The sequence below is a fragment of the Diadema antillarum genome, unplaced genomic scaffold (assembly GCF_040938485.1).
Source record: "Diadema antillarum isolate AM-2024a unplaced genomic scaffold, OU_Dant_1.0 seq00000169_RagTag, whole genome shotgun sequence".
NCBI lineage: Eukaryota > Metazoa > Echinodermata > Echinoidea > Diadematoida > Diadematidae > Diadema > Diadema antillarum.
In genome coordinates, this window is record NW_027271238.1 from 142,391 (window position 1) to 165,782 (window position 23,392).

The 23,392-nt window shown below is 36.4% G+C and overlaps 1 protein-coding gene across 1 annotated transcript; it reads right to left on the minus strand.

The window, feature by feature from the left end:
• Positions 1-8,419: 8,419 nt before the first annotated feature.
• Positions 8,420-22,707, minus strand: LOC139728188 (cell division control protein 45 homolog). Its single transcript, XM_071639150.1, has 18 exons — positions 22,586-22,707; positions 21,195-21,347; positions 19,844-19,981; positions 19,204-19,275; positions 18,495-18,563; positions 17,886-17,993; positions 17,378-17,439; positions 16,413-16,463; positions 15,707-15,826; positions 14,956-15,027; positions 13,772-13,930; positions 12,909-12,963; positions 12,438-12,488; positions 11,966-12,021; positions 10,967-11,189; positions 10,237-10,358; positions 9,486-9,562; positions 8,420-8,663 (listed from the first exon to the last, which is right to left on the minus strand). Exons 1-18 carry the CDS (start codon positions 22,634-22,636, stop codon positions 8,599-8,601), a joined length of 1,704 nt encoding a protein of 567 aa, XP_071495251.1. The 5' UTR covers positions 22,637-22,707; the 3' UTR covers positions 8,420-8,598.
• Positions 22,708-23,392: the final 685 nt, after the last annotated feature.

Here is a 23,392-nt window from a genome sequence, read left to right on the forward strand (position 1 = left end):
CCATATAGATTGCAGTACATCTTTTTCAGTATGGGATGTCGTACACACTGCCTATGTCAAAATCAGATAGTAAAAGCTGCAAAGACACAATTAACCCTATTTTAACTGGGGGGTCATATTGACCCCCCCTCAACGTTTCGCGCCACGATTTCGCAACGCGCAAAGATTTTACCGCGTTATTTCCTGACTTTTTTCATTGAAGTCTCCCGCATATTTGAGACCAAATTTGTGACGTCTGGGTACACCATTCTGAAGTTACATAATGTTTTGCATATGCATGTCAACCCGAAAACAGCTCAAATTCATGATATCGTGTGCAAATGCAATGCAAATTGTGTTTTTTGGTTAAATTGATATAGATAAGATTATTCCAACTTTCAACCATTGAAATTAATCAATTCTAGTGTAGATAAGCTTGAAAATGTGACTGCAACAAATTTTGGCAAAAAAACAATAGAAAACAAAAGTCGAAAAAACAATGAAATACATAAGAAATTAACAAAACAATAAAAAACAAAAGAAATTGATTTTGATTGTGCTATTTTTTTACAACAAAATTGTTTGATAAGTCTTGAGGAATTCTGACACAAAATTTAGCAATCCTTCAGTCTTTTTAATGGAGTTATAGGTGATGAAAATAGGATTTCATGCATAAATTTGAATAATTAATTTATTAAAAATAGAAAGGCAATATTTTTTTTTTGTATGACCATGTAATCTTGTACAGTGGAAACTCGATATAACGAGATGGTCGGGATCGAGTCGTTTTCCTCGTTATAGCCGATATCTCGTTATATCAGTAGGCATAAAAGAAAGCATAACATAAAGACATTAATTTGCACATGTGGGACTACCCATCATCTTTCAATCTATATTGATAACTTGGTAATGTGTGTGAGGTAATTACTCACCTTTATGGGTAAGAAGATGTTTTTTCGCCAATGAAATCCGATATCAAGAATGTTTTTCTTATCAGCTGTAGATGTTTGAATTCGTAAATCTATATATAGCTTGCGATTATGTGGAGATCGTCTGTGGATTGGTGTGTGGTTATGGTATGGGTTTGTATTGTGTGTGGAAAGCTTGAATAATGGTCTGCACAATGCTGTGCGTGTATGTGTGTGTGACACATTCTGTATGTACAAGTACATTGTGACTGTGGTGTTTGTGTGTGAAGATGGGGAATTCCCTACGTAGAAAGCCAATCACAGCATCAGATTGCCTCACACTTGCTAAACGTCATGATGATGTCATGTATACGGCCGTCCCACCACATTTTCTGCATGTACCACACACACACATACACGTACAACATGCGGTGCTAGCTGTAGAGTGAACTGAAGAAAATAATATGTGTGTAAAAGACAGTTTTTGGCGCATCGAGCTTTACAATCTCGGAACATGATAGCACAGGCGAAGTAAAGCTTTACCCCAAGACATTTTGCTTTACCTCGCTATATCAGGTTTAATTGGCTATGTTTTTCTTTGTTTGGAAATCACAAAATTTATCTCGTTATAGCAGTTATTTCGTTATAGCCTCTCGCTATAAGAGTAGCATTTTACATAGACTTGTGTGGAAGGACATTTGGGACCGGGAAAATTTCCCCGTAATAACCGATATCTCGTTATAGCAGTGTTCGTTATACCGAGTTTCCCCTGTAGTTGATATCCGGCTCTATCTTCAGGCAAAATTTCGCGGCGATCGCGCGATCGGCGGCCAAGATCTGAAGGGGGGTCAAATTGACCCCCCAATAAAAACTTGGTCTCAAATAGCCCAGTTAAAATAGGGTTAAAGGTGGCAACTTGAATCTCCTTTTCATATTTTGTTTTTCATGTTAAAGATCTATTTAACAGATCTGTTTTTTCATGGTCTCTGCTGTAACATAATAATTTTTGTTTCCACAGTGCCATGACTATCTTTTTAGGTAGAATGAGTGTTTTATAGGAGTATCTCTATCATTGTTATTATTACTATATGAATTCAATTTCTGTTTGATATGACAAACTTATTTACAATGACACAAATGAATTTGGAATGAAGCACTTACACAACTAGAATAAGTAGTTGGTTTCTTTGTTTTCTTGAGAAATTGAAAGAACAAGATGTGGATATCGAATATGACGTATAGTAAAGCTACCTCTGCACGTATGAATAAAGCTTATGGAAACCTGATAACTAGAATATGCAGTATGCTTTTTAATGAGGGAATACAATGTACCTTTGTCTGTGAAATACATATATAACTTATAAAGCTTTGCAACATTTAAGTGAAATGTTCGGACTCCAATTCTCATTATAGGAAATTAGACAATACAACAGAGTAACTACTATCATCTCTCAAAATGACACTCAGCCTGTGCACTTACTCTCACAATATGCATACATTTATACACTTTCCAGGTACCAAGGCTCCCACCCAATTGCTTCAACAGCACATCCTAAGTCCAGAGAGCAAGTCAATGACAGCAGCCCCGATGACAGGACACTCATAACCTGCCTAGAGTCTGCAGAGAGAGACTACTTAGCACAGGTATTTCCATGATTATCGGGGTACACATTTTTTACACACATTGATTTAATACTGCACTTTGCTTTGTACTGGAAAAATGAATATACCAACTTCTTGGCAAACATTCTTGCTTTTGACATACATGTAAATCTGCTTAGAACTAATACAATAAAGAAGGTAGAGAGCAAAACTCTGTACAATCTTGATTCATTATCAAGTACATGTACTTTAAATGGCTGGATAAGTAAAATCCATTGGCAATTGAGAAACAGAAGTGTGAAAGCCTCTGAGTATACTATGGTAGACTTGATACCCATCTCATTGGATAAAATACTCAGTTGTAATCTATGGACCAGGAGATCCACTAATGAACAGTTTAACTACGCCGTAATGCCAGGAGTTCGTTTAAAATTTCTTCACACAAGTACACAAGGTGGATTTATGTACTTTACATCTATTCTGCCAATGTTTCAGAATGTATGATGATGTGGCTTTTATTCAGGCAATCTGTGTTAACTTCGATCTGCACTACTGACAGAGTGGATCATTATGCATATGTGGATGAGCAAGGGAACTTGTGATCTCACTCTGGTTAAATATCTTTCTCAGCAGAAGCAACAAAGTAACAGTCGGGCAATGCAGAGAGCTCCAATAGGCAATTTCTTTGTTGACAAATCTCCACCGTAAGTACCATCAAAAGTATTCAATAAAAGGCACAAGTGTCTGTTATTACCATACTATTTTTATTCCTCACTGTGTGTCTCTGAACTTCTTAGTTGTCAAAGTACAGTGTTATAGTGCTTTGATGTGGCATGACCTTGGCATAGAATGATTCATAACCAAAAGAGAAATATTCCCATTAAATCGTTTTTATGAGATCAAAAGTTGAATAAAAGGTCAAGAGTAAATATGATTTGTCAGAAATACTGACATTCCAATCTCTGGAAATGGACTAAGTGTTGTAATTATATTTCATACTGTTCTACTTGTATTTCTGCAATGGTTTCATGCTTTATTTTCAGCTGGGAGAAAACATTCTGGAAAATTTGTATAGCTCTTGTTGATTGAGAAATTGCAATCATTTAATTTCCTCTACACTTTCATATAAACAATTAGCATTTGAAACATATCATCAAATGCTGTCAGACATGATCTCGACAAATTTGTTTTCAAATGATTTCCAAGGCTTGAGGGGATTGGGATAGGAAAATGTGAAATCCTACATGACGAATGGTAAATATGACAACTGTACATGTATATACCAGGTAGTCCCAATTATCCTACTCGTGATAAGTGTGGCTGAACTGTTGAACTGTGTCCTTCAAAAGCAATTTTATGTCTTTTTCGCCATTTCGCCTTAATTTAGATGACCTCGGCCATAAAAATCCTGTGTTTAATATCAAGCTGATTTGTATTCCGCTTTTATCTGTGATTTAGTATCCGTGTTAACATTTTGTGTTTGTGGCTACTTTTGCATCATTGCAGGGAAAACAGCAGTGAAAACAAGGACTCATTTGACAGCATTTTCAAGGACATCTTTTAGTTGATGCATAAAGTGCTCAGTGGGAAAACTCTGCATGAAGGGGCTGAAGTTTTGTCGTCAGATTTGCGCACGATGTCCTTGAGCGATTTGAGATGGGAGATTCTGTTGCACTATGTATTGCAGAGTACATTCTGTATGTGGTCTTACTGAAGTTCCATCTTCCTTCATTATCTTCTGGCATATACTGCAGCCTCATGAGTAAATGCAGGAGACCTCTTGTTTTTGCTGATCAATGTATAAATGCTTTTTTGTATGTACTTGTAATGTATGGAAAATATGAACACATCCACTACATGGTCAATCAACCATAGGAGTGGAGACTTTCATTGAGTGTTGCAGTTAGTAATGAACATTGTTTTTCTCTACTAAAAGCCAAATGGTCTGAGTGTATATTTTGTATATATGTTGCAAGAAATGCAGTAATATCAATCATATAGAGTGAGTTTATCTCACTTTGCCAGTTGACGGATGCTTATTCATCTTTTGTCTGTTTTGACATATTGTATAAATAAAACATATTCACCGACCGATAACAATTTATACAGCTTATGAACAGACTGGTCAATACCTGTTTTACATAAATCTTCCAAGTTTTAGATTGTGGATTATGAAAGTGACTACAAATTGTATGTGAAGCAGTGAGCATAACACCAATCTAAAACAGTGAAAGCCTGCATCATAGCCAGGGGTTCGTTCCTTACTTGTAAGTAAGTGACATCCTCTTTATGTATTCCTCCCCCAATCATTGTCTAATGCAGCCTGTTGTCCTTTCAAGAAATTGCTATTGAATACAGCATCCTTGTGTGTCAAGCAAACCCAAGTACACAAACAGGGTCATAACAACTGCCAAATACCAAAGTCAGGTTTTTCAAATGGTGCTGAGAAAATGTGATTTTTTAAAAAAAAATTTTGCTGTAAAACGGCAATTGCAATATTGCATTTTTCCTTATACTAAGGTAAGTAGGTTACATCGTCGTGGGGCTCCATTTGTAGTCACTTGTGTAAATGTTCATTCAAGGGAGCCACTTAAATCATTGTAAGCTGGAGACCACGTAAGGTATATTTATTGATACATTTTAATATGAAAATATATACACATGTACAGAGTAGTCTGAAATACAAGAGTACCAGTATAAAGATTACAAAGATATAGCATTTAAAGCCTCAATTCTTGAGCAAGTTTTCAGTCCAGTATCAGAGAATAGTGTTGTTGCAATTGCCATCTGAAAGTGCCATGAAGATTTGTTCCTTCACATATATGTTTACTGAAGCAGAATGCAAATTGTGTTTAAATGAGTGCAAACTAGACTTTTTGTGCTCAGAAATTGCCCATAAAATTGTCACCATACAAGATCTTTTTTACAGAAATTATACAGTGGACTCCCATTATAACGAAGTCCTTGGGACCAGCAATTTTCTTTCGTCACATTGAAATTTTGTTAAAACTGAATGAGTAAACAATAAAAATACATAGAGTTGACAATGTTGCAGCCCAATATTTTAGTTCATTGTAACCGGAATTTTGTTTTAACCATGTTCGTTATAACGGGAGTGCACTGTTTATTGAATACACATAACTAAGACTTTTATCATTCACTGGCTTACATTTTATCATTTACCACAGCCGTGATCAAGAAAATTTCTTTAGAAGATAAGGTAAAGAAAAATGACATAGATCGTTAGGTGTACAGTGCACTCCCGTTACAACGAACAGGGTTATAACGAAATTTCGTTATAACGAAGTAAAACTTCTGGTCCCAAAATTATCGCCATTAAAGTCTTTAGAAGGTACAAAATTTGCTTATAATGAACACGGCTCTATCTTCAGGCAAAATTTCGCGGCGATCGCGCGATCGGCGGCCAAGATCTGAACTTTCGTTAAAACGAAGTCTTTTCCGAGCACACTGACAAGGAAAAACAAAAGAAATGTGCTCCGTTACAACGAAATGCAGATCGCTTTCGAAAATATGTAGCGGAACAAGGCATTTACAGCGTCTCTGCATGGGCGAACGCGTCACATCACTGTGTGTTCGCTTGGTGTGTCACGCACTGGTTCCGAGGGGAACTTGCGTTATTGTAATACAATAATCTGTTTTATTGTTCACATAGCTTTCCAGTGTATGACGAGTATTCAACAAACAGAATATCATATATGCATGGCTTCCTTGTTTTCGTTATACATGTATATTGTATTTGTTCGGTTATAACGAAATTTCGTTATAATGAAAGAAAACTGCCGGTCCCGAGCATTTCGTTATAACGGGAGTGCACTGTATAAGGAACCAAATGACTCAATACAATGAAAAGCTTAAAAGAAAAACAGAATGAAAAAAGACAACAATTCTGATTATCATTGGTGCAGAGAAGAGGAAAATGATTAAGGGCACATTTACTCTACTCTTAAAGTCCACAGAGCTGCTTCCTGTAAACCAAGTATAAACACAAGAATTATCAATCTCTATGCAGGATGCCACTTACATTTTTCTCTAGTGGCCACTAAAATCTTTGTGAAATTTGGTGGCCTGAAAAAGAACTGTATTGGAAAAAGAAAAAAAGGAAGCTTGGAAATGCATGTTGTTTCTGAACTCTGATTGCAGGCCTATATTGCAGCTTTAGTTTTTGTATACAGTACGCTCTAAATGTTTTGTCTCTCCATAAAAAGTGTATTATATTTTTGAGTCATCATGGAGAAGAGCCATATTGCACTCTTCTCACTTAAATTTTCAATAATTTTGAGACTCATAGAACACATACACTGATTGCTGATACATTTGTAGATTTCAAGGGCCCTAAAGTGATTGATAATTGTCGTTGTGTTCACTGGAACCATAGTTTTCCAATCAAGCCATCAAGAGTTAATGGTTCTGGCAGTTTGGTGGCCCAACATCAACCACCAAAATGTCTAGCCCTGCTACATGTACACTAAATCAGAAGAGACAATAATTGTTTGCAAAGGTTGCTCTGTGTAGCACGTCACATCCACAGTGACAGTGAATACTGATTCAAAGGTACTGGTGACAGGTAGTCTATCTGCTTGCCATCTCGGATTACAATATTCCAGGAGAAATATTGATATGCATCTTTGACATAAGCTATGTGCATAATATGCAATGCTTGCTGAACAGTACCCTGATGCCTGTTTTTAATGATAATGACAGTCTTGTATATATATATATGTATAGAGATACATTTGAAATGTTATAGAAGATATTTATGAAGATCTGTCTTTCAAGAATTATATCCTTATTTATCTCTTCTTTATGTTGAAAAAATAAAGCTTACCAAGAAAAAGGATTTTCACTAGTTTTTATCATTATTTTCTAATTCTTTTTATTGAACAATGATTACTCTTAGTATTTTTCAAGTGAGCTGAGAAAATACTTGCAGGAGGTGACTGGTGCTTCAGAATTGTAACACTACCCTCAAATTGTTTACTAAGGGTATAAATATAGCTGTTAAATACCTTCAAACACTATGATCAACAACAAATAAATTTTTCGTGTATTTTTGCAGGTACAGTGTAAGAACCTGCACATACATTAGTACAATGGCTCATCTTCTTGTGGTAGGTATAGATAGCAAATATATGCACACAACTTGTTCTCGCATATTTGCTGACGGACTATAAGAGAAATAAGCTGGGGCATATTCAAAATGGGTGATGGCTAAAGCAGATTCCTACAATACAAAGGCTTATTGTAGTTTTCTACAAGACTGCACATGCAACACATCACAGGTGGTATACTAATATCATAGATTCACAAGAGCCACATTCAGGGGATTATACACAAGGACTGTTCATATGCTAAATATTAACCAGTGAACACATACATCACTATAATGGTTGCAAAACATTTCTAGCTTGACCAATCTCTATTTACATTAAATACATATGTACAATATATTGAATTTTTACAGATGAGTTTACACAAAACTTAATAAATTTCATAACATAAATTCTGTGAACCTATTCTAGTCATTGGCTGTGAAAATTACTCAAGACAATGATTCAATACACATAAAGGTTATCAGTTCATCACATAAGCCAATTTTATGACAAATGCCCAGCAAATGAAATCTCTACCCTGCTTCCCATGAAGCTTGTCTCTTGACATATGATTTTATTTGTTTAACCATTTAGTCTACTGTAAAACACAATATTTTCACGGCATGAAATTTTCGCGAATTGGAGCCGAAAGCCTTTTGTGCGGCATGAAATTTTCGCAAGTTGCCTCTAACATGCAATGCATACAGTGTAGACAAGACTTTTGCATGCATTTTAATTTCGCGAATCTTGCCTCGCAAAATTCGCAAATCTTACCTCGCAAAATTCGCGAAATTAAAACGCATATGAACATTCCTCGTTTTACAGTATATCTTCAGTGCTATAAGCTAAACTTTGGGGCATTGCTCAGTTTATGATCATGTTGTACAAGATGCATGTCTAACTCTGAAACATGTTAAGATACAATTTGCCGAAAGTTGTATGCATATTGCAGTTGTATACTACGTGAAAGGCAACTGAAGCTAGCAGTTCAACGTCACTCATGACAGCAGCGAGATGAGGGCATCAAAGAACTTGCTTCTGTCTTCTGTCTTCAGTTCCATGACTAACAAATGAAACAAACCAAAATGCACCTGATTTAGTGACTTTGTGCAATATTTATTACTGTAGACACATGCAACAAAATGGTGAATTTATATATCTGTACCACACTATCGCTTGTCGTTATTCTTTTCACAAGTTGAATATAAGAATGCTTTCTCCAACATGCAAAAAGGAAATTTAGAGGAACCTGCACAATAGTATTCAATATGTATACAATGAAAATTAATTTGTAAATTGGAAGCAAATTTAGTGTTTCCTTGCCATTTCATGTTCAGGGCATAAGAGGAGTACTGCAAAAAAAAAAAAAAAATTTTTTTAATGTCGTATTCATTGAACCGCAACAGTTTTGTTTGTTTGCTTGTTTGTTTGTTTGTTTTTTGACATGACATGGTATCAGACACCATTTTGGCATCGAGTAGTAAGTAGCTTAAACTTTTTTTTAAAACTCATTCACATTTCTCAAATAAATCCAAATATAGTTATTATTCTGGGCTCCATATTTGGTAGTAGTTGGGCAATAACTTATCAGTTGCGAGAATGCAAACTATTGCTGTGGTAACTGCAGTTACTGCAACTAACAAAAATTACAACCTGCTTTGTGAAACTTAGTCCTATTTCCCCTAATATAAAAACTCTATTCTCAACAGCACTTTGTATCAAGATCTCTCAAGAACAACACATGCGAGAGTATGCAGATATTTTGAAATACAACTCCTTATTTTAAAAAAAAAAACATTTTACTTTATTTTCAGTTCAAAGTTACTACTAGTTTGCATGGCCAACATGTCACGGATGTAGTTTCTGTGACAGCATCAAGACTTACCTGAGGGGTCAAAGTGATTGTGGAGTGTCCTCGATCCAGTCTTGTCTCCGGCTTGCTCAAAGGCTCTCCCAAAGAAACTGAAAAGTGGGAAAAGTTACATCCCAAGATTGTCATTATTGCAAGAAATTTCTATAAATGAAGTCTTATGGAACAGAAAGCAGTTGATCTCAGCCCATTTGAATCCCCAAGTCTGACAAAAATGGGTTTTGCCTAGAACTGTTAGCAAACTTGTGAGAAAATCAGTCGGTTCCAGGTGGGATTCTAATCAACTGAGCTTGGATTTCTCAAGTATATGATGATCTATACACAGATGTCTAAGACCAGGTTGGCTGATAAATTTCCCCTTAATGCTTCATCAATACCTGCAATGGCATTTACAAGCACAGATTGAGTGACCACTCCGTCCTTACTTTGTGCCAATACCTGAATTACTTGAAACTATGGACAATACCATATGAGGCAAGCCACACAAGTTTACAACTATGCAGTAGATGCCATTTGTCCTCCTCACTGTCTCAGAAAGTGATCAACATTGTTAGAATGCATTTCAATAGAGTATGACATTCTTTCCTTCGAAATTCCCAGCATAAAACAGTTGTCTGACAAGTACATTACTGTCACACAAACAATTACTATCTGACAAATGATTACATATCAAAGACATCATCAAAATATTCATTAAAATTTTTGATAATCCCTCAGTGGGTTACACGGTCAAAGCTGTAGTCACTTCTAATCAAGTCAGACTTACTTCCTCGCAGACTGCTCCAGCTCCGGCAGTGGAGGCACACCTACTACCAGTGACGTACCAGTCTCAGTGTCAAGGGGCGCGGTCATCACCAGGGGGAGGTTCTTTGCCCTCTTACTCTTTGACTGCAAACAGACAGGAGAAAGAAATCACCATTCATGCGTGAATTGCTCCAGGCATTGCTTTCTGCGTCTATATTTGTTCCTCTTTTCTTTACTTTTCTCTTTTGCTATTACCGGTACACAACATTTGGTCATTCCTTGGAATGGTGAAAACATGCTTAATAAGTCCTAGATTGATTGGAGACAATACTGGTACAACAGTTTGGGAGTTGACTAAAAACATTTTCTATTGATATGTTTTCTGTGGAATATAAAGCTGTCGTTCATTGGTAACAAATATATTTTGAGTCATGCCTGATAAAGGGACAACATACAGATTGCAGGGCAGACAGAATAATGGTTCCATACACTCATGATATTATTGATTCAGAGTGTAATGATAAAGGTGATGACAGAAACTAAAGCAATTTATTCTCTGTCTTAAGCAACTCCTCGTAAACCTTGGAACACCATAAAGGCAAACTTATAGTAATTAAAGTCAACACCAGATACATACTTAAACAGATAAATTTAGCAAAATTGACAAAAATCCATAGCATACTTCAGAAAAGTGTATTGTAATCATGAGTTTCATTTTAACACATTTGTAGAGAAGCAGGATATCTACTCACCATTTTGACATAAGCCTCCAGAGTGAATCGAGCCAGCATTGACAGGCAGTTGGGGTGGGCAAAGAACTTGGTCTCTGGTGTGCCCTCAGGGATAAAGGCATAGAGGAAGGGTCCAGCACTGACCACTTGACCCATGTCCAGTAGGCTCTGTACCTCTGTGACCATGGCCTGCAGCTGAAGCTTGGCCGACTCCAGACCCTTGTGAAGACGGTCAATGTACGACCTGGGACACGTGGAACATTCAACATCAATCTATTTCAGTTCTTCATAGACACATACAGGTGACTTGAAAGACACTGCAAACTCTGTCAACACATGTTTACAAATTAGTCCCAAAGTATAATGACTTATGTGAGGTTTACTGGACAAAAAGAATTAATCCTGGTTCTTTTCTTGAGTTTTCTTCAGGACATTTGTGCAAATTGGTGAAGAAAGAAGGCCAGCATGTAGCAAAATATTATTGGTTTAAAAAGCAGCAGCATCCTCTTTGCAACTGTTCCCAGCTTCAAAAATATGTCACCATGTCAATGCCACTATTGTGGGAGCATTGTAGCATGGTGGATAAGACTCTTGAATTTTACTTGGATGTCCCATCCCATAAAGTGCCTACATCCTTGGACAAGATGTTTTTACCCTCTCAACCCTCTCAACCCAGGTGTATAAATGGGTACCTAGCAACACTGGGGTGATAGTAAAGGCAGGGCCCTCTGGTAGAGCAGTGGCAGCACTGAAGAGGCTACCCTGGATAAATAAGACCTTATGATTATTATCACTACCATGCAGCCTACACTATGTCAAATATCAGATAGAGAGTATTTTCAGTTTGCAGATGAAAAAATACAGACAATTCCTCTAAGATACGATAAAAGAGGTATCAGGCCAGTTTCACTGATAAGTAATATGATGCCCAAGTAGACAGATCAATCAATTTACCACATTTATCTTCAAGCATGCCAAAGCCTGCATCAAAGACAGGCGTGGCTTTCTCCATACACGTACCTTGACAAGCAATCTAGAGCATCCAGAAATCTCTCCTCCGATGACTTGTCTTTGTCCTGTCAAATCATCATAGGAAAGGCCAAACAATCATCACAATTTCATAGGAATTAAAATTATGAACGAGATATTTGCATATGTTCCAAGAAAAATAATGTCAACATGGTTAAAGTCCTGTGTCACAACACATAAACTTGGATGATGATATGACAGATTGGCACTTTTTCACGGAACAATGATTTTGAATACAGCTCGGGCACTTCTCACTGATGATAACACTACTTCAGAGTAAACGCATGTGTTACTTCATTGGAGATGATGCCTTCCTCCTGTGTGAAATCGTGTTATTATTTCAACTAACAGATTTCAAGACAGCCTCAACAGCATATACCTTCCTCCCTATGTAATTTCTTGTCATTTTTCTAACTAAAATTGAAAAGCCCATTATAGGGGAAAAGAGTAATATGTTACTTACAATGGATTCCAAGACAGCCTCAACAGCATACGCAATGTCAAAGGCACAAAACTGTGAAGAAAACAGAAAAGAGGACTTATATCATAGAATACGAGTCATTTCAGAAAAGGCAACGATACAGCACACCATATTCCATATTCTGTCTGATTTGGTCTTGTGCTTAAAGCAAAACATGGCATGAATGAGAATAGTACTTTCTAACATTCAACATGTTCCAGTTACCAGTATCTGTCCGTTTATCAGGCAGTATATGTTCTCATACTTTATGAAGGCTATTAAATGTTAATCAACATCACAAATCAAAGACCTCATGTTGAACAGAACTCTCTCTACCTTTAAAAATATTGAACATTAAAAGATATTGACACCTGTGACAACACATATTGCTGATTTTTTTCTTCTTCTTTTTTTTTCAGTTTGCTTGTTTAGTATTTGTTTATATTAATTGCAGAACAGTCAGTCAGGACATACCTTGTTCTTGAAGCCATACTGAGCATGGAATGAGGGCAAGGTGATATTGTCCAATCTATGAAGCAAAACAAAGGAATTATTTTAATTGTATTGCATTATGTGTAAGAAGACTTAAACTGTAATTAGTAGGGCTGCCAACCTCTGCAGATATGCTGTTTGGTCTGCATGCTAGAAATATAATTATACTGGTATATACTTAATATAAAGAACAGAATCACAAGCAAAAACATAACATGAGCTTTAAAAAAAAATGCCCAAAGCATGCTGAATGAAATTTCAGAAAAAAAAAACATATTTCATTTCAAATGCACATCTTCTTTAGTGCCATTGCCTAGACCTTTGGTAGAGGGCTTCAAGCTTTTGTTTCCACTGTAGCTTGGACAAATCCACCATCATATACATGTGGATTGAGTGAATGCAGCAATATTAGCAAAACACATCAATGAGAGTTTGAGGAAAATCGGACAATCCTTTCAAAAGTTATGAATTTTCAAAGTACCTGCGCAGTCACTGCTAGATGAGAAAACTACTACAGTGTATGATGTCAGTACATGCATAGAACAATATAAGGAAAATATAAAGAGAACTTCACAAAATTTTATTTTTTTGAAAAAAAAACCACCAAAAACACATTTCCTTGCCTTGTCACTGATGTATGTTATGGGTAATATTAATCTCCCACCTTCTGAGAGAGGCAAGTCAAGCATTCTTTTATTGTGTGAGAGAAGTAAAATCATGTCAAGTATGAAGGTAGACTTGTCCTTTAAAGCATTTCAGTGCTTCATCGGGGGCCAAACATACACACACACAGGAACAAGGAAACATCTGGTTCAGTCACCACCGAGGGTCTCTTCGGGACTCACCCAAACTTCTTGGCGGAGCTCTCCAGCAGGTCGCGGATGTTGTTCTTGAAGGTGATGTCCATGGCGGAGAACTTCTGCCGGCACTGGGCGAGGGGCAGCCCCATGTCTGCCAGAAACTCATTCAGCTTCTTCTTACCCTTCAGTGTCCACAGTTTCAGCCTGTGATGTCACCATGAGTGAGTCAGAGAGATAGACTGAGAGTTTAGAAAGTCTGAGGGGTCATATACACTGAATACTCTGCGAGGTTTGTATTTTCACGAATTTTGCGAGTAGGGTTCTACTAGTGATTTCAGTAAATGTACTAAACAAAACATGAAAATATTAACTCTGATTTCAACATGAATGTGACATGCATGCATACATTTCTCCATTCAGTAATGTACTCTACAACTACAAACTTAACCATTTGCAAAATTGCCAGAAAGTCCTGATTCGAAAAAAAAAAAAAATAGACTCGTTAAATGTGTGCCATACACAGTGTTTCATACCATGTTCAAGTTGGCTTTTGTACATACACTGAAATAAAAACAAAAACAAAACAAAACAATAGTAGATGTTTTGTCGCAATTGGACCCTAACTAAAACAAATAATAATAAATAAAATATAAAAAATGGTATGGAACTTGAAAGTTGAATATGATTTCATGAAATGTATATTGCTCACCACAGTTTTTTTTTTCCGAATCTTACATCATTCAAGAGAGAGCAGCAAGCGCTCCGAGTAGTCTGTAAATAGTTATAGCGCAATATAAACAATTACTCATACTCTATAAACATATGCAAATTAGATGAGGTGCTGAAATCATGGGCTCACAAGTCTTCCATTGACCTAGAAATAAACCTAAACTAAATATAAGGGGGGGGTAGATTGTGATGAAATCAATAGGAAATCTTGCGTTCTTTGCATCAAATGTTTTTAGTGGAATGCCATGGCAGTTTCACTCCATGTCGTCACTGGAAAATGACTGAATTCTCATATCAATGTCACTCTGCCACTACAACATCATGTTGCTGATACTCTAATCCGTTGACGAGGAGCTGACTTTGCTAAAACATACATTTCCCATAGACGCCTGCCCGTGTATTCATGGGACTAGTCCTCAATGGGTTAATAGGCAGAAAGTTACTGACATAAAGTAGCATGAGTCTGTTTCTGTGGACATTAAAAATTCTTACAAACTTACGTGCATGCTGTGTAGGATGAGTGTTTCAGACTCTCATACACTGACCAGTGTCTGTAGAGCACAAGTTGAAGACTGTCAAACACAATTAATTAAGGATTGCAATGTTGATAGGTTGTTGTTGTTGTTTTTCATAATCATTATACAGCCTTCCCTTTCATTATCTAGTGGTGATTACAAAGCTTTATAAGTTATCATTACCCAAGTCACTGAAATCAAATCTGCACATACAGTAAGTTCTCTCCACTCCCTGGAAGGCCTTTGGTCATCGTGTAAATTTATAACCCATACATATGTAAAATCCGATCACATTCATATTTAGCTTTTTACCAAGTACAAACCTTGGTGGAGAGAAATACTTCTTGTCTTGTTAAAGAATTCAGTCCTCACATTTCAATTTTTGGGGGTAAATTTTGAAGTATACAAGAAGTTCATTTGTATTGCCTCCAAGTGAGACAAAACTAGATGGAAAAACAGGCAAATTCATTTTACAAAAAAAAAAAAAAGTATCTAGTTGTCAGGGAACAGATGCTGCGACTATATTAAATGATCTAAACAAGCACTTTTGCTTTATCAATATCATCTACTTAAATTTCTCGCCCATAGTCAATTTCTGCAGTCTTCTGTTCATTGCATTCAAACATTTAGAGGAAGATTTGTAGCTCATAAAATCTTTCCAAAAACAAGCTAAAGTGAAAATCAAACATTTCACAGCAAAAACCCAAATGCATGGTGAGAATTCATCAAAGGATACTCTGGCATGAAGGAGATTTTCATTGAGTTGACGGAGACAACATTCTCATCGTCCTCCCCACGATGGTTGTGTCGGGCCACGTGGCGATTCAACTCTGTCACGTCAGATACGTACTTCTCCCTGAAGGACAAGAAAACAAGTCAGTCAGCTTTCCAATGAACACTTAACCACTTCCCATAAAACATTGTCATGGAATATTCCAGCAGAAGAGCAGGATGTTACCACTGACTCGCTTACTGTAAAACAAGACAATTTCACGGCATGAAATTTTAGCGAATTGGAGCCGACGCCCTTTTTCGGGCATGAAATTTTCACGAGTTGCCTTTAAAATTCAATGCATATAGTGTAGACAAGAACTTTTGCATGCATATAAATTTTACGAAATTTGGCTTTCGCGAAATCAAAAAGCACGAAAACATTCCTTTTTTTACAGTATCACTTGACATGGCTTACAAATCAATCATGAGCATTCAAAATGAGCACAGAGATTGATGGACGATGTGACATTTCTATTATGTGCCTTCAACTCAAAGCGACACCACTTTTCATTTCCGACAAAGATTCAGAATTTTGATCATTATTCGTCCTCTCTACACTCATACAGTTGTACACATGCTTACATACATGATATAAATATACTAAACCAAAACACAATGTAATGACATTCACAGAAGTAGCACACTTTGATCGCAATAAACAAGATTACCTGTCAATCTTCTTGTGCAAAAGTTGATCTGTCAACCCAACAATAGCCCACCTTTGGAAGAAAGATATTCAAAATATTTTTCAAGAAATGAACAAATATGATTCACTGGTGTCAAGTTCCATTGAGAATAAACACAGTACAACAGTGAATGATAAAGAGAAGCCAAAAGGTAAAAAATCAGAGAACATACACTGTACATGTACAATGAACCTGGACCATGCATAGGCATGCGAACCTTACACGCATGATTTAAAAAGACACACAAAAAGTGGCACTCTGAAATACATATTCTGCAGGGAAAATATCATAAATTATCTTAGTTTGAAGTGGAAATGATATGAACGAAGCATGCAAAATAAACTTTCAGAAAAAAAAAAAATTTCAAGTCGAATCTGTAACATCTCACTTTGAATGAAGCATACACATATACAAAGTGGCACCTTTGGAATTCAAAACATAGAAGCTCAACTGAAGATATCCAAACAAACATTCTGACTTCATTCAGTCCAGTCACTTTTTTGCATCATGTAGTAATAAAAAGGACTTACTTGCCTAGATTGCATTTAAAATGATTTCTGTACAGATGAGCTTTTTCCGGCAATTTTCTTTGTCAAATTTTCACTTCTCAGGCTTTATGAACTGTGGTGTGGAGAACACTTATGCCCAATGAAATCTTAGTGTGTCCGCATAACCCACAGTTTGAGCTATATCTTGATTGAGCAAAATATATAAATTAATTCCACAGGGCACTCACAAATCTATGATAAACTGGAGCAAGTTTGAGCATGAGTGTGCCCTACTATTAGACATCGAAGCGCAGTACAACTGGAATAATTACAGTATTTTTATTTTAGTCGCTAGTGGTGATGGGTGTTTTCTTTCCAAAAATATCAACATATCCAAATTAGTCAATCATTCATGGAACTAACAACTGGTCAAGAATATGAAAAGAATGAAATGCATACCACAATAGGTCATTTGTGTCCTTTGACCGCTTCCATGCAAGGTTGTACATCACAACAGCAGCCTTCAGCACAAAGAGAACAAAGTGGATATAGCTTAATCGGATCAGGTATTTATGCTGGAACTTGATTAATTCTGGCAGAAGAGATTGACTTTCAGTCAATACCTTCATCAACTACATTGATGCTTGGTAGTTTAAGGGGGGTGAAATTTAATTTTTTACATGACTAAGGTCAGAAAATATCCTTGAACATTGCTCACATTTATGCAGAAACAATCAACAGTGAAAAGCAAACTTTTTGCAAATGTTTTCACCTACCCTGTCAAACTCCCATTGTTTACTTACCTTTACTGCGTAATAAGCTGTGAGAAGGACCGACTTGTGCACCATCCGTATGAACAAACATTCAAATGTTTCATCCTGTATTTATTTTCCTTTCTATGGGCAACGTCTTCTTAACAGATTACTGTAGATGATGGAAGAATATGTAACCGGATAGGCTTACTCACAGATGAACCAAAGTACGAAAATTCCTCATAGTCAAAGAGGATCTTGGCCCTCCTCTCTTCCCAATTTCTTCTCTCTTGACGTCTGTCTAGCCTCCTCTCAAGAGCCTCCTGTCATATAAAAATTATGAAACATGTACACCAATCTCACTCAGGAGCAAGAGTTGAATATTAGTGCTGGCACAAGTGATTTCCTTTTTAAATGTTATAATAGAATACAGGCAGTTCAATGAAAGTAGAAACATGATTACATTTGTTGTAAAGAAATTGACTTTGGCAAATGCAAGACCATGTGATATATCAGAAAAAAATGTGAAATAGTGAGGCAGTATCATTTTGCACAGTACAGAAAAACATGCAAATGTATGGCTGAGATTGGAGGGATCTCTGGAAACAGTAGTATGTCTGTGCCCATGAAATTTAAAAATGAAAATAAAAGATGCATGTTTTTAATTAAGGTTCAGTGGACTTGGGGGTATTTGAAGAATTCTGATATGTTTCTTTAAACTGAGAAGAAAATACAAGCTTCTTCCTCTGGAAACTTTAGATTGGATTTGAAGTGTGTACACTACATTCATTACAAGCAATCTATGGCCCTGTCTGCTGATTTACCTCATCGTATCGTTGCCTTTTTCCACTTGGCTCTGATGAGTCACTCTCAGCACCAGAATCTTCATCAGACTAGGGCACGAATGGGGGAAGAACGTGACAAGCTTGATCATTAGTTTTTACTCCTCATGTTCCATTAAATAATTCTTATTCTGATAAGATCTGACTCTTAAAGATACATCTACCTCTCATCTCATCACAACAGTTTTTAATCTTTGTCTGTTTTTGTTGTTGTCATTATTGTTTCTTTTTGCTCTTCTTTTCCATGGATTTCCATGGAAAAATATGGATAGTCTGTCATTAGTAAATGCATTTCTCTATATTAGCACTTATGGAATCTCAGGTCCCTGGCATTTGAGGAGTTTCTCAAGCAGATGTGTTGTAGATGTGAAGACATTACATGACAAGAGTTGATCATAATCATGACCATGTGACTTGTCTTTTCCCCCTACCAAAGACATAACAATGTCACATGCATTTAGTTGGAAATATGTCCTCATGCTATTGATGGCACATTTGTCCTGAAAAGTAAGAAACAGAGCATGGGGAAAGTCACACTGAAAATTTCACTCTGAATTAGCACAGCTGATTGAATTCACAAATATTTTATATTTAAACATCATATCTAAATAGTTGGAAAGAAAACACAAGTTATATGTCTGGAATAATCAACACCACAAAAATATATAAACATAATGTGTCCAAAACAAACCTCGTCATCTCTGAACACATCATCATACGAAGGGATCTCAAAGTCATCATCAGGACTCATCAACAGCTTGACCTGCGAAGGAACAAGTTCAGCGAGAACAGCTGATTTTAATGAAGTTGGGATAATATTGGCGCAAGCTCAAATTCCATTTGTCAATTCATAAAAGATCCATGGTGTGTCAAGAGGCAAGACTATTTTATCATTAATGATTTCTCCACCAAGGTAACCTTACACTCTTCCACTAACACATCTAATTGACTTCTTAGGCAACTCATCTGTCATGTAAATTGTAAGAATTATGTCAAGATAGATAAATAGAGTTGACTATGACCATGAATGTAAAAATAGCCTGTCCAGGATGCTATCTCATTCTAAAAGATATTATTTTGGGTGTGGATTCTGGTTTAACAAAAGCAACTCACTTTGTCATTGTCAAATACATTGCTTTCATTCATTCACATGACATGAAAGCTACAACACACCATGCAACTTAGTATAATTTTCCCAACTTTTCATCCAGTAACTAATTGCATACTGCACTATACAAAAGAATGATAAAGGAACCATCTTGTTGCACTCAGTCATATTGTTGGCACTAAGAGCTCATAAATAGACAAACAAACAAAAAATCAACACTTGCCTGAGTTTCATTGTAAACATTCCAGAGGTCAAGAGGTCGATGGTTGTCACAGATAAAGAAGATGACATTCTCATCTGGCTGCAGCGTCTCCAGGAGGTTGATGCTGCCCCCACAGTTGATCAGGATGACATACTTCACCTGTTGACAGGATGGTGGGGTTGGGATGGAAGGTCAGTGTGCAAGTCTAAGAATGAATCTTGAGGAGTTCTTCATTTCCTCAGCATACTTCTTTGACATCAACAGCAAAGTCCATCAATTACAATATGAATAAGGCTTGCCAAACACAATGGCTTGCCTAGATATAAAAGTTAACTTTCTGTACTATGTCAGAACTGCTAGATTCTACAGATCAATAAAACATACTAATTCACGGACAAAAAAAATTAAATTAAATTAAATTAAATTAAAAAGAATATATATATTATATATATATATATATATATATATATATATATATACATATTATATATATATATATATATATATATATATATATATATGAGAGGGCAAATAATCATATTTTGGTACAAAACTTGAAAAGTTAGATAATCAGTAATATGTCAGCAAAAACATATAAACATCACTTTAAAAACATATTTCATCATTTTGACTAAAGAAAAAAAAAATCATGCCAAATCTATAAACATTTCAGTTGGCTGCTCTGTAATATCTGCCCGAAAATTAATGTAATCCTCTGAAAATATGATAAGAGCATTTTGTGCACACATGAAAATCCCTTTAAAAAAAAGGGGGAAAAAAGACAAGATGGTGTTGCACATAATCAGCACCAGTGGATTTATTGAATAATCACTGTAAATTCAAAGTCAGATGATTAAAAGGAGTGTTTGACATGGAAAGCAAATGTTTGGCTTTTGATAAGACAATTTTTTTCATTGTTGTTCGTACTTCTTCCTGATACAAGAAAATAAAATAATAATTGTAGATATATCTGTGACATAACCATCAAAACTACATAATGTACTCAGGATTTGTCCCAAGCAGGTAAGGAAGAGTCTTTTTAATTATACTTGTGTGAATTGCATCTTTTCTATCCAAGAATCACACAGCAAATCATAACAGACAGAGACATACAGATTCTAAAGATCTTCAATAAACAAAGACAAAATCAAACTTGAAATCCCACACCTTCCAGAATTGTTTTTCTAACAAAGAGTCCCATACAGCATACTATATTACTATAGAGTAGGATCTATGGTATAAACAGGAATGAGTTCATGTAATTGACTTGCCCATACAGACATGTGATGCTTATCTAGACCCTGGCAAGCAAGTATGTAGGATAGTAGGACCCCTATGATCAATGACCATGATGATCACCTGTGATTCATACCTGCTCAGAATGTTCAAAGTACGCCCTCTCCACATCATGCTTGCCAGCAACAGGAACTAGAGTGTACTGGATGTGATCCCATTGAAAGAGAGTCTGGAGAATCTTGCCAGCACACAAGGCATCCACATCATTGGCCACAAGCACCAGAACTCTCTGCATGTGAATAATTTATTAACATTAGAGTTTAGACTCTACTTGTCCCTAGATATATAAAAGGGAAGTGTAAACTGTTAAAATCTCAGACTCTCAGAGGCTCTTTTTTATAGTTCTTATAACACTGATCAAGTATCAGCACCCACTCCAAGATTTGACCTCCCGTGCCTAGGTTCAACTGTATGCAACAAGTTTCTACATGTAGCAGGCAGTCAAATCTCAACGAACAATACTCTTACCGTCTTAGCTAGCTAGCTAAGAAAGAGTATCATTCGTTGAGACATTACTAGACAAAAGTACTAGACTCTCAGTAGGCTAGATTCAAGATTGTGAATAAAAATAACCTAGCGCTACATGTAGGTTATGTTTATCACCTCCGCCAAGGTCCTACGATTAGGAAGGGGGAGGTTATCAAGTGATCATCGACATTGGTTTGTCTGTCTGCAAAATAACCAAAAAGTTGTGAATGGATTTGAATAAAACTTGCGGAAAAAGTTCATAAGGACCCAAGGAACAGATGACTGAATTTTGGTATTGATCTGGGAATTTTTATGGATTTTTGAAGGATTTTTTCATCTTTTTGCAGATGGGGTCACTGAACTTGGGAGTTCAAGGCCACGCTGCGCATATTTGAGGTTTGCATATAGATCTATGCACTAGTCTGCTCGGGCGAGGCGCCACGTAGCTGAAAGCTGATCACATCACATAAACAAAAAGCTTCTTTATCTGTATATTGGGAAACTGGGCGATTTTCACCATGCGTGTATAGACCTAAGGCTAATAAATAATTAACGGAAATGAGCTGCTTGGCCTTGCTTGGGCTTGGCGCATGGCGGAGGTCTGCGCTCTACCTCTTGATTGTTAATGTTACTCAGCTCTACGCAACGGCAACACGCTTTTCAAAATAAAAGAGGTGCACGAGCAAGAACAGCATTATTAGTAAAGTTAGGTATGTTGTATTCATAACAATATGATAGGTTGGATTACGATCTGGAGTGTTGGTAATCAGTTACTGCAGTAACAATTGCAATCGCCAGGCCCTACCCTACTGTAACTGCACTGACCACATTTAATGTAGGCTGTTGCAGCTCAACTGCCTGCAGAATCAACAACAAACATTATTTTCAGTATGTGGGACTGTTCTGGTATCGCAATCGTACAATAGTGCTAGGATAATTGCCGGGGCAAATGAGCCCTATTGACCTCAAATAAATGTCAATATCCACGAAACTACTTACATGATGCAGAATGACATCGTAGAACTGCGTTCGTATGTCTGTAACAAACATTATTTTCGGGCAAAGACTAAAAATTGTCTGCTATTTGGGCGAGTTGAACAAAAGTGCGAATGAAGTTCGATCGTTTTTCCCGCGACAAACTCCCGACGTGATTCGGAGATCAAGAGAGTCGATGAAGGTTGATGCATATTCATAATATGAATATTCATGATGGGGGCGGCAGCCAAGTTAGGAACATTTTAGAGAAGGTCGACTTTTATTAAGGTCTTAAGTAAAAAGAAAACTCAACTCTTAATAATACAAATCTGAATAAAAATAAAAAAATCCTGATTAGTGATACTTATTATGGGGATGTAACTCAAAAGCCTAGAGACCAAAAACCTTGTACACTTTATCGAGGCGGGATCCCCCTATGCAAGATTATTTGATAAACATATCAAATGAAATAATCCCTTTCCAGCAAATTATGTTCAATTTGCTTCAGATTCTACTTAATTGATTCAGTTTTAATATTTTCTGCTGGAAACGGAGAAAAAATAATTGAATGAATGGATGAATGAATAAAACTGAGAGTTTGAATATACTGTCCGTGAGAAACAAATGCAACTTCTATTCTGGTTAATATCTACATTTTAGCAGACTAGAAAAAAAAGTGGCAAAAAGAACAGATTCTTTTTTATATGCTTTAAAATTTCTCAACATGGCAGCCTGACTGGAAGAAAACATAACACCTTGCGTTTGTCGCTGTTTCTAAAGTATAGAAAACGTAATTTGATAGAAAATATATATCACATGAAATAAAAGAAA

Bases quoted from the DNA above. Each gene is read 5' to 3' on its own strand.
- LOC139728188 (XM_071639150.1), bottom strand. From the start codon at position 22,636: ATGTTTGTTACAGACATACGAACGCAGTTCTACGATGTCATTCTGCAT. The intron at 13,931-14,955 runs GTAAGTTTGTAA...GTGACATCACAG, and splicing joins TCATCCTACACAGCATGCAC to GCTGAAACTGTGGACACTGA. The intron at 11,190-11,965 runs GTACGTGTATGG...CACGTGTCCCAG, and splicing joins GCTCTAGATTGCTTGTCAAG to GTCGTACATTGACCGTCTTC.